Source organism: Bison bison, unplaced genomic scaffold (genome assembly GCF_000754665.1).
Source record: "Bison bison bison isolate TAMUID 2011002044 unplaced genomic scaffold, Bison_UMD1.0 scf7180017858073, whole genome shotgun sequence".
NCBI lineage: Eukaryota > Metazoa > Chordata > Mammalia > Artiodactyla > Bovidae > Bison > Bison bison.
The window spans coordinates 84370-96997 of NW_011488646.1; the positions used below are offsets into that span (position 1 = coordinate 84370).

At 37.1% G+C, this 12628-nt stretch overlaps 1 protein-coding gene across 1 annotated transcript; it reads right to left on the reverse strand.

Annotated features, from left to right (window-relative positions):
- Positions 1-5044: 5044 nt before the first annotated feature.
- Positions 5045-5973, reverse strand: LOC105004632 (olfactory receptor 10AG1-like). The gene is given in 2 exon segments (XM_010862305.1): positions 5045-5865; positions 5868-5973. Coding segments are annotated over 2 exon segments (927 nt in total).
- Between the last annotated feature and the right edge of the window lie 6655 nt (positions 5974-12628).

Genomic DNA, 12628 nt, shown 5'->3' on the forward strand with positions numbered 1-12628 from the left:
CATTGAGTTAGACAAGGCTGTGGTCCTAGTGTGATTAGATTGACTAGTTTTCTGTGAGTATGGTTTCAGTGTGTTTGCCCTCTGATGCCCTCTTTCAACACCTACCATCTTACTTGGGTTTCTCTTATCTTGGGCATGGGGTATCTCTTCACGGCTGTTCCAGCAAAGCACAGCCATTGCTCCTTACCTTGGACGAGGGGTATCTCCTCACCACCGCCCTTCCTGACCTTCAACGTGGGATAGCTCCTCTAGGCCCTCCTGCACCCGCGCGGCCACAGCTCCTTGGACAACAACACAAGACTCTATACATGCACATCACCAGATGGTCAACACCCGAAATCAGATTGATTATATTCTTACAGCCAAAGATGGAGAAGCTCTATACAGTCAGCAAAAACAAGACCAGGAGCTGACTGTGGCTCGGACCATGAACTCCTTATTGCCAAATTCAGACTTAAATTGAAGAAAGTAGGGAAAACCACTAGACCATTCAGATATGACCTAAATCAAATCCCTTATGATTATACAGTGGAAGTGAGAAATAGATTTAAGGGCCTACATCTGATAGATAGAGTGCCTGACGAACTATGGATTGAGGTTTGTGACATTGTACAGGAGACGGGGATAAAGACCATCCCCATGGAAAAGAAATGCAAAAAAGCAAAATAGCTGTCTGGGGAGGCATTACAAATAGCTGTGAAAAGAAGAGAAGCAGAAAGCAAAGGAGAAAAGGAAAGATATAAACATCTGAATGCAGAGTTCCAAAGAATAGCAAGAACAGATAAGAAAGCCTTCTTCAGCAACGAATGCAATGAAATAGAGGAAAACAACAGAATGGGAAAGAGTAGGGATTTCTTCAAGAAAATCAGAGATACCAAAGGAATATTTCATGCAAAGATGGGCTCGATAAAGCACAGAAATGGTATGGACCTAACAGAAGCAGAAGATATTAAGAAGAGGTGGCAAGAATACATAGAAGAACTGTACAAAAAAGATCTTCATGACCCACATAATCACAATGGTGTGATCACTGACCTAGAGCCAGACATCCTGGAATGTGAAGTCAAGTGGGCCTTAGAAAGCATGACTATGAATAAAGCTAGTGGAGGTGATTGAATTCCAGTTGAGCTATTTCAAATCCTGAAAGATGATGCTGTGAAAGTGCTGCACTCAATATGCCAGCAAATTTGGAAAACTCACCAGTGGCCACAGGACTGGAGAAGGTCAGTTTTCATTCCAATCCCAAAGAAAGGCAATGCCAAAGAATGCTCAAACTACCGCAAAATTGCACTCATCTCACACGCTAGTAACGTAATGCTCAAAATTCTCCATGCCAGGCTTCAGCAATATGTGGACCGTGAACTTCCAGATGTTCAAGCTGGTTTTAGAAAAGGCAGAGGAACCAGAGATCAAATTGCAAACATCCGCTGGATCATGGAAAAAGCAAGAGAGTTCCAGAAAATCATCTATCTCTGCTTTATTGACTATGCCAAAGCCTTTGACTGTGTGGATCACAATAAACTGTGGAAAATTCTGAAAGTGATGGGAATACCTGACCACCTGATCTGCTTCTTGAGAAATTTGTATGCAGGTCAGGAAGCAACAGTTAGAACTGGACATGGAACAACATTCTGGTTCCAATTAGGAAAAGGAGTTCGTCAAGGCTGTGTATTGTCACCCTGTTTATTTAACTTCTATGCAGAGTACATCATGAGAAACGCTGGGCTTGAAGAAGAAGCACAAGCTGGAATCAAGATTGCCGGGAGAAATATCAATAACCTCAGATATGCAGATGACACCACCCTTATGGAAGAAAGTGAAGAGGAACTAAAAAGCGTCTTGATGAAAGTGAAAGAGGAGAGTGAAAAAGTTGGCTTAAAGCTCAACATTCAGAAAACGAAGATCATGGCATCCGGTCCCATCACTTCATGGGAAATAGATGGGAAAACAGTGTCAGACTTTATTTTTCTGGGCTCCAAAATCACTACAGATGGTGACTGCAGCCATGAAATTAAAAGACACTTACTCTTTGGAAGGAAAGTTATGACCAACCTAGATAGCATATTCAAAGCAGAGACGTTACTTTGTCAACAAAGGTTTGTCTAGTCAAGGCTTTGGTTTTTCCTGTGGTCATGTATGGATGTGAGAGTTGGACTCTGAAGAATGCTGAGCGCTGAAGAATTCATGCTTTTGAACTGTGGTGTTGGAGAAGACTCTTGAGAGTCCCTTGGACTGCAAGGAGATCCAACCAGCCCATTCTGAGGGAGATCAGCCCTGGAATTTCTTTGGAAGTAATGATGCTAAAGCTGAAATTCCAGTACTTTGGCCACCTCATGCGAAGAGTTTACTCACTGGAAAACACTCTGATGCTGGGAGGGACTGGGGGCAAGAGGAGAATGGGACGACAGAGGATGAGATGGCTGGATGGCATCACTACTCTATGGACGTTAGTCTGAGTGAACTCCGGGAGTCGGTGATGGACAGGGAGGCCTGGCGTGCTGCGATTCATGGGGCCACAAAAAGTCGGACACGACTGAGCGACTGATCTGATCTGATCTGATGATACCTTTTATGAACTCGCATTATATAATTAAAATATTAAAATGCTTGTTTTAAAAACACATATGTATTGAAAATAAAATAGAAGTATAATATGTGATATTTATTCTTGTATTTACCATATTGTTTTTAGTTTATTTCTGATATGAAATTACCAATAGTGTCATGTTACTACTGGCTAGATATTTGTTTGACATTGCTGGTAGATCAAGACTGATAGTAACAATTACTCTTCGTTTTCTTTTAATGAAATTTTCTACTTTCAACCCCAATCTTTTAAAAATTTCTTTTTAACATTTTGCTAATGTGTGAAATTGAAAGTCGCTCAGTCGTGTCCAACTCTTTGGGGCTCTATGGACCATACAGTTGATGGAATTCTCCAGGACAGAATACTGGAGTGGGTAGCTGTTCCCTCCTCCAGGGGATCTTCCCAACCCAGGGGTTGAACTCAGGTCTCCTGATTTCAAGTGGATTCTTTACCAGCTGAGCCACAAGGGAAGCTGAAGAATACTGAAGTGGGTAACCTGTCCCTGTTCCAGTGGATCTTCCAGACCCAGAAATTGAACCAGCATCTTCTGTATTGAAGGTGGATTTTTTTACCAGCTGAGCTGCCAGGGAAGTCCTAATGCATAAAGTGTAATAAACAGTGAATATTTAAAGCTTCTAATTAGACATATTTTGCACGTGTGTACACCAGTGAAATCACCATCTCAACCAAGATGAGGAACATGTCTATCATTTATGTAAATTTTTTCATACTCCCTCCCTTCATCATTCCCCACCACTCACAAAATATCATTTGCATTTAATTCCATTGTGCCCATAGAACATAATTTGATTTTTTTTTTTTTTTGGTTGTTTGGTTGGTTTTAGTTTTATTTGTTTGTTGTTTAGTTTTACAGTTTTTGTTCTTTTTTGGTATTTTTTTTTTTCCTTAAAAAAGTAAAGATGCACATACTATTGTATTGAGAACTGTAGACCTAAAAAAAGTAGGTCATGCATTTTTATCCTCACTAGGGGCTTCTCTGGTAGCTCAGATGGTAAAGAGTCTGCCTGCAATGCAGAAGATCTGGGTTTGATCCTTGGGTTGGGAAGATCCCCTGGAGAAGGAAATGGCAACCCACTCCAGTATTCTTGCCTGGAAAATTCAATGAATGGAGAAGCCTGGTAGGCTACAGTGCATGGAATAGCAAAGAGTCAGACACAACTGAGCAACTTCACTTCACTTCCCAGCATCTAACAGTGTGTGTGCTTTACTCCTTTGTAGTAATACTGAAGGTCATTCAAATTTTGATCTACAGTATTCAGCAGAGAGACTTTTATTTTAGTCCAAAGATATTAACTTTGTGAAATACATTTTCAGACATGAAAGTACTTAGAAAATTTTACCATATATGAGTATTCTAAAACAACAATTAAAATGCACATTTCAGTATAGAAAGAAACAGAGAAATTTTTAACATCAATGAATAATATACAGTTTAAATAAGTTGTAAATAATGTTGTATAATTGATTCAAAAATCCTTAAAGTAGCAGATTGCAAATCTGCTGAATTTGATTACATCTTTATATCATTTATACATGAGCTGTAGCTTCTTTCTATGTGCTCTTTAATTGTCCAAGAGTGTAGAGTGAACTTTTTAACACAGTGATTAAAAGATTTCCATTGTTAGAAAGGACAAATTCTAATGTCAAAGTGCTATTCATATTTACTAAAGTTTCCTTGCCAAAGGTAATCATATAGCTAAACAAAGGGTCAGTGTAGGAAGGAACGACAAAAAAAAAAAAAAATGTATACAAGAATAAATGATTTATTGGGGGCCCTTAGCAAATAGATGTGATGTTGTTTTTTTGGTAATGACTATATTTTTCTATCATATTTATGCACAATGTTTATTAAAACCTTTCTCAATATGAACATTCATTTTCCTTTTTTTTTTTTTGCTTAGAAAAATAGTGCTGCAATAAGCATTGACACTACACATAACTGTTTTTATAAGTACTTCTCATACTTATACCCTTACATATGTAAGCTATTTTTCCCTATGAAGAAATCACTTAGTGATGATTTTGTAGCATCTGAGGGCGTTTTATTTATTTAATAGAGAATATAAATGTAGAGTATAGAAAGGCATTGAAAATAAAGGGAAAACGGCATAATTTCAATTATAGCTCATCCTGAATATCACACCTTATTGTTTATTTAGACATATCTATTTACTAGTTTACAGTGAGGAAAAAAACTGATCTTTAAAAGTAAAATATTACTAAGTAAATGAACACAATTGCCATAAACTTGAGGACATAATTCTCTACTAAAAGGAAATTACAGCATGAGATTATTTCAAAATTTAGGACAATACTGAACAGTAAATTTCAGTTAAGTCTGTGAACAACTTACATACAGAAATGCAGCATAACTTCTGTATTATTTCAAATGTCTCATAATCCTGATAATTAGGGAAGATATTTTCTCATTGCCTTTCAAATGTCTTTGTTCTGTGGGCTATATATGATAGGATTGAACACTGGAGTCAAAATGGTGTAGAAAAGAGACAGCAGTTTGTCTAGTCCTTCATGCTCATTTGATTTAGGCTTTAAGTAGGTGACAGTGGCTGACTCGTAGAATAAAAGTACAACAGTGATGTGGGAAGAGCAAGCTTTGGTCCTTCCTGTGTTTTCTGGCAACTTTAGGATGGTGGAGCTAATTCTAATATAGAATCCAAGTATCAACACAAAGGGAACAGTGACAAACAATATAGCAAATATATAGACCACCATCTCATTAACAAAGATGTCTCTACAAGCCAGTTTTAACAATGGTGGAATGTCACAGAAGAAATGATTGACTGTGTTGGAGCCACAGAAAGACAGAAAGAAAATCTGGCATGTCTGGGTTATTTGGACCAGAGCACCACTGATCCAGGAGGCAACCACCAGCCTGATGCAGACCAGGAGGTGCACGACCAGGGGATAGTGCAGAGGGTCACAGATGGCCACACAGTGGTCATAGGCCATCACAGCCAGGAGGAAGCACTCAGTGGCTCCCAGCATAAGAAAGAAGCACATTTGTGTAGCGCAAGTGAAAAAAGAAATGGTTCCTGTCTGGGTCCAAATGTCCATGAGCATCCTTGGAGCAGTGATGGATATGTAACAGATTTCTAGGAAAGAAAAATTGCAGAGGGAAAAATACATAGGTGTCTGAAGAGTGGCATCTACTCTGGTTATTATAATTATGACACCCTTCCCCAACAGGATAATCATGTAGATGACTAAGAATATCCCAAAAAGAAACCACTGAAATTGGGAGTATCAGTGAAACCCAGGTGGACAAATTCCATCATGACAGTGAGATTTGTTTCTGCAATTTTTAATTGATCTTCTCTTTCTAAATTTACATTTCTTGACTGCATTTTGTACAATTGGACTAGGACATGGGCTTTGATCTTAATCATTTCTCAGTTACTTTCTGACACACTTGTGTTCTGTGATTTGGGGATATTTGATTTGAAATCAGGATCTATAAGCTCATCTGCAGAAAAAAATCTTAAATGAATTATGAAGTTACATCTACATTCTAATAAAATCCATATGTCTCATCATTTTAATTTAAATTATGGTGTGAGAATGGAAAAAGCAGATAAACTAACTACTTCTTACAGTCAAGCCATCATCGAACTTCCATGATTTTTTCCCCCAATCAACCTATTCTATAATATAATAATACCTGGTCTAAAACATCTAACACAATGTTCTATTGACTATTTATGTATCTTTTTTACCCTTAATATTATATCTAATAACTCATTCTATAAAGATGTGGCATAAGGCTCTACCCTAATTTACTACTTCATAAATGCTTCTGAATTAACTTAAAAGTAGAAATTATAATTATAAATGGTTATTTTCCAAGAAATGATAAAGTTAAAAGTATAAGAATGTAAGAGACAAAGCTTTTATATTCAAGATCATAAGGTTCCACCATTACAATTCCAAATTACTGAATTAAAATACATCTAATTGATTAAAACACAACATTTTGACATTTAACTATTTTTAGTCCTATTAATTTTGGATGTTTAAATACTTTTAGACAAAGTTAAATGTTCTCAGGTAAAAGAAAGATAAATATATATAAAAGTTTCACAAATGTAGTCAGATATTGTGTCCAATTCCTTCCCTGTTTGCTGTCTGATTTGATTAAGCAAGATAAACAATAATAAAAATTAACCAAAAAGGCTAAGCTAAATACTCTCTTTCAGAAAATTACAATTTGGATGCAAAAAAATGCTTCATATATTCCCCTATGGAGGGAAGTGCTCAGATGTTCAGTCGTGTCCAACTCTTGTTGACCCTGTAGCCTGCCAGGCTCCTCTGTCCATGGGATTCTCCAGGCAAGAATACTGGAATGGGTTACCATACCCTCATCCAAAGGCTCTTTCAGGGATTGAACCCATGTCTCTTATGTCTCCTGCACTGGCAGGCAGATTCTTTACCACTAGTGCCATTCAGGAAGCACTATAGAAGGAAAATCACTAATAAAAGGTGATTCTTTCTCATTAAAATTATTTTAGTTTTAATGGCAACATTTACTTTATTGACAGTTTAGCAAAATATGCTTGATTAATTTGAAGGCAATATAACATTCTTTGATCACAGTTTTCTTAATAGATTATTTTTATAAATCAATAATATTAATGTTAGTATTATGTTAACAATAGACAAATTAGAAATAAATATTTCAAATGCTTCAAACACATTATTTAACTTTTTAATGCAGAAAGTAAGAAACCTAACTTAAATAAGGCTATCTTAAAGAATAAATAGGTGCTCAACCTATATATACTCATGATTTTAGTTGTTTGACATGTGTATTAGTAGTTCAGTCATGTCAGACTCTTTGTGATATCATGGAGTTGTAGCCTATCTATTCTGTGAAATTTTCCAGGGAAGAATACTGGTATGGATAGTCATTCCCTTTTCCAGGGGATCTCCCCAACCCAGGGATCAAATCTGGGTCTCCTGCATTGTAGACAAATTCTTTACTATCTGATCCACAAAGGAAAGCCCATAGTTGTTTGATATTATTTACTAAATCTTGATCCTGAAATTTAGAAACTTTCTTGAATTAAAATAGAATATTAATACATAATAGTTTATATTTACCTTTTTCAAATGTTTCTGATTACTTTATTCCTGTTGATTTTTAAATATATTTTTAAATGTTACATTGTTTAAGAACTGTAAGATTTTTAAACAGGAACTTAACTTGCTTTTATAAAGCAAGACTCTTTAGAGAGGAAATCCTCACTTCTTCCTCAAGGGAATATTTCTTTCCTTCTATACATCTAAATTGCTAGTTAAATGCTCCTGTTGGCAATTAAGTTGGTGTGTTTTTGCAAACAATTTTTCCACGGTAGACCAGACTTTGCTTCAGGACTTCCACAGAATATAATTTCATGCCTTCTCCACTTCCTAAATTCAATCAGCTGGCAAATTTAATGGTCCAACAGTACCTGCAAGAAAGTGTCCAAATTCTTTACTAACTGGTTTCTTACCTGTGTTATTTTATTTTCTTTAATCCCTCTGAATAGTCATTTTCCAAAAACCATGCATTGTTATCATCTTGCTCTACTTATTCTTGCACCTTTAAGAGAGACTCAGATTATTTTATTCAAAGTATGATTATCTCTCAGACACCCTGGGAATCCCTGAATAGACACATACAGTTCATTAATGAAATCTATAAACAAAGATTAAGAACAACTATATTATTTGAAGATTTATTTAATGTGGATTATTTTTTGTTTTTATTAAATTTGTTTCAATATTGCTTCTGTTTCATGTTTTTGTTTGTTTGTTTGTTTGTTTGTTTGACCAGGGATCAGACCTGTGTCCCCTGCACTTGAAGGTGAAGTCTTAACCACTTGACTACCAGGGAAGTCCCAAGAACAACCATTACTTATAACCTTTTCTAAATTAAAAACTCATTTTTCTTACTGAAACATTTAGTAATTTACATTTCTCAGTTTCAACCCACATGCATTTATTCTGTGGAGAGAAGCACTTCAATCATGAATCTAATATTTACAGACTAAGTTTTGCTATTGTTCCTGTAACAGAATCATTTTCCAGTCATTTCTGCTCATCTACACTGTATTAGGAGACTATTTCTTTGAATTTTGATCTTCGGTGTTTTTCCTTAATCAGGAGGTTTTACTCCCTTGCAATTATTTTTACCACGCTTCTATAAGAGGACCTTATAGAATAAATTAGGTAATTTCAAATAGTACCCAACACTGACCTCTACCGGCTGGATCCCACTTTCACTGCCAAAAAGGTAGAATTAGACTCTAAGCAAAAGAATAAAGTCTGTATTTTCTGACTCTAACTCATGTGCCCCTACCATCCCCAAAGGTTTTAGGGCAAACACTTGCCACACAGCATGTGCCAGCAGAAACATTATGACTTTGTTATACACAGAATTTTGACCAGGAGCCCTGTGACTCAATACCCAGTATGCACATAGTGAGAATTTGAGGATCATAACTAGGCTCTGAAACGAGCTCCCTGCAGCCAGAAAAGAGAAGATGCGTCTTCTACCCCCCACCCTCGGCCCGTGTACACACATACAACACTCATCAGTGGGAGGAATTTTTACAAAAATCTCCTTCCTGAAGCTGGAAAATATTCTTATTACCAACAAAAGCTTATTTGTTTATAGAAGTTTATTGATGAAGCAGTGAAACAAGATAAACTATGTATAGTGCAAGCAAATGTCTGATTCATTTTCCCCATTTTTAATATAAATTTATTTATTTTAATTGGAAGCTAATTACTTTACAATATTGTATTGGTTTTGCCATACATCAACATGAATCCACCACTGGTGTACACGTGTTCCCCATTCTGCCTCCCCATACCATCCAGCTGGGTTATCCCAGTGCACCAGCCCCGAGCATCCTGTATCATGCATCGAACCTGGACTGGCAATTCGTTTCACATATAATATTATACATGTTTCAATGCCATTCTCCCAAATCATCCCACCCTTGCCCCACCTTAGTGCTGCTTTAAAAATGCTGTCTGGTCAACCACTTGTAAAAGAATGAAACTAGACCACTTTCTAACACCATACACAAAAATAAACTCAAAATGGATTAAAGATCTAAACGTAAGACCAGAAACTATAAAACTCCTAGAGGAGAACATAGGCAAAACACTCTCTGACATACATCACAGCAGGATCCTCTATGACCCACCTCCCAGAATATTGGAAATAAAATCAAAAATAAACAAATGGGACCTAATTAACCTTAAAAGCTTCTGCACATCAAAGGAAACTATTAGCAAGGTGAAAAGACAGCCTTCAGAATGGGAGAAAATAATAGCAAATGAAGCAACTGACAAACAACTAATCTCAAAAATATACAAGCAACTCCTACAGCTCAACTCCAGAAAAAATAAATGACCCAATCAAAAAATGGGCCAAAGAACTAAATAGACATTTCTCCAAAGAAGACATACAGATGGCTAACAAACACATGAAAAGATGCTCAACATCACTCATTATAAGAGAAATGCAAATCAAAACCACTATGAGGTACCATTTCACACCAGTCAGAATGGCTGCCATCCAAAAGTCTACAAATAATAAATGCTAGAGAGGGTGTGGAGAAAAGGGAACCCTCTTACACTGTTGGTGGGAATGCAAACTAGTACAGCCACTATGGAGAACAGTGTGGAGATTCCTTAAAAAACTGGAAATAGAACTGCCTTATGATCCAGCAATCCCACTGCTGGGCATACACACTGAGGAAACCAGAAGGGAAAGAGACACGTGTACCCCAATGTTCATCGCAGCACTGTTTATAATAGCCAGGACATGGAAGCAACCTAGATGTCCATCAGCAGATGAATGGATAAGAAAGCTGTGGTACATATACACAATGGAGTATTACTCAGCCATTAAAAAGAATACATTTGAATCAATTCTAATGAGGTGGATGAAACTGGAGCCTATTATACAGAATGAAGTAAGCCAGAAGGAAAAACATAAATACAGTATACTAATGCATATATATGGAATTTAGAAAGATGGCAACAATAACCCGGTGTACGAGACAGCAAAAGAGACACTGATGTATAGAACAGTCTTATGGACTCTGTGGGAGAGGGAGAGGGTGGGAAGATTTGGGAGAATGACATTGAAACATGTAAAATATCATGTAAGAAACGAGTTGCCAGTCCAGGTTCGATGCACGATACTGGATGCTTGGGGCTAGTGCACTGGGACGACCCAGAGGGATGGTATGGGGAGGGAGGAGGGAAGAGGGTTCAGGATGGGGAACACATGTATACCTGTGGTGGATTCATTTCGATATTTGGCAAAACTAATACAATTATGTAAAGCTTAAAAATAAAATAAAATTTAAAAAAATAAAATAAAAATGCTCTCCTATTTTAAAAGTGTTCTTAGAGAGCTGTATTTGCTTCTGATTTTGACAGATTTGCTTTATACTCAGCACACACTATAGGGAGCGCTAGAGTTAAAGACCCCATCTGCCAGTGCAGGAGACATAAGAGATACAGGGTTCAAACCCTGGGTTGGGAAGATGCCTTGGAGGAGGGCATGGAAACCCAATCCAGTTTTCTTGCCTGGGAAATCTCTGACGTAGGAACCTGGAGAGCTATAATCCATAGGGTCACAAATAATCCGATGTGACTGAAGCAATTCAGCACACACACACACACCATGCTGAACATACTTGCATGATGACCTCTTTAATAACTAATATATATACATTTTTCTTATACCTTGCTTCCCTGGTGGCTCAGACGGTAAAGCGTCTGCCTGCAATGAGGGAGACCCCGGTTCAATCCCTGGGTGAGGAAGGTCTGCTAGAGGAGGAAATGGCAACCCACTCCAGTACTCTCGCCTGGAAAATTCCATGGACTGAGGAGCCTAGTGGGCTAGAGTCCATGAGATCTCAGAGAGTTGAACACGACTGAGCGATTTCACTTTATTTCTTCTTTATACCTTATCTCATTTTTTTATTCTCTCCATTTTTGCACATTCAAAAATATTTATTAACAATTTATTATATGGAAATTATCTCACTTTCATTTCTTTTTCAATCATTTTTAGTCTGTTTATTCAAAATGCAGTTCAATGTGGCTGATATTGAACATATAGTTTTTTTTTTATTTTAATATTTACCTTTCATTTGGACTGCTTAGTCTGCATTTGTTTAACTTTTTTCTTTTTTACTATAAATTCCTATTTGTTTCCATTTATTCTTTCATTTTGCTGCTCTTCTGCCAATTTTGGAATTAATTGTTTTATATTTTACATTGATATCTTGCTCTTTTTATTATCATTTCAGTGATTGTTTCAGGGCTTACAATTTAAAATTTGCAGGTTATCAATGTTTGCCTACAGTTAAAATTGTTTCTCTTTGATCTTTGTTTACAACTTTCCACATTCCACTTCATGTCTCACATTAAGCACTTCACACCTGACATTTCACAAACATCAAAATCTTGTAACAGTATACTGCCAGTTCCTCAGATTGCATTCTTTATGTTATTGATGTCATATATTATACTTGTATCTATATTATAGTCCCAACTTTCCCTGGCAATATTTTAGCTTTAAGTAGTCATTTGTCTAACAGATCAGGACCCCTATTGCACCTCCCTGACATCCTCTGTCTAGCTCCTCTATGAGTACCCAGGTAATAGTATTTCATGCACATTCCCTGGGTTTTTCAGATGCTAAAGAAGTCAAGTGTTAGTTGTTCAGTCATGTCCTACTCTTTGGGACTGTAGCCCACTAGGCTCCTCTCTCCATGGAATTCTCTAGGCAAGAACACTGGAGGGAGTTTCCATTCCCTTCTCCAGGGGATCTTCCCGACCCAGGGGTCAAACCCAGGTCTCCTGCTTTACAGGCAGATTCTTTACCATCTGAGCCACCAGGGAAGTCCTCATATGCTAATAACCACTACCAAGTGGAAGAAATTAACTGCTTGATTTCCAGACCCACTGGCACCTAATGACTGATAATGT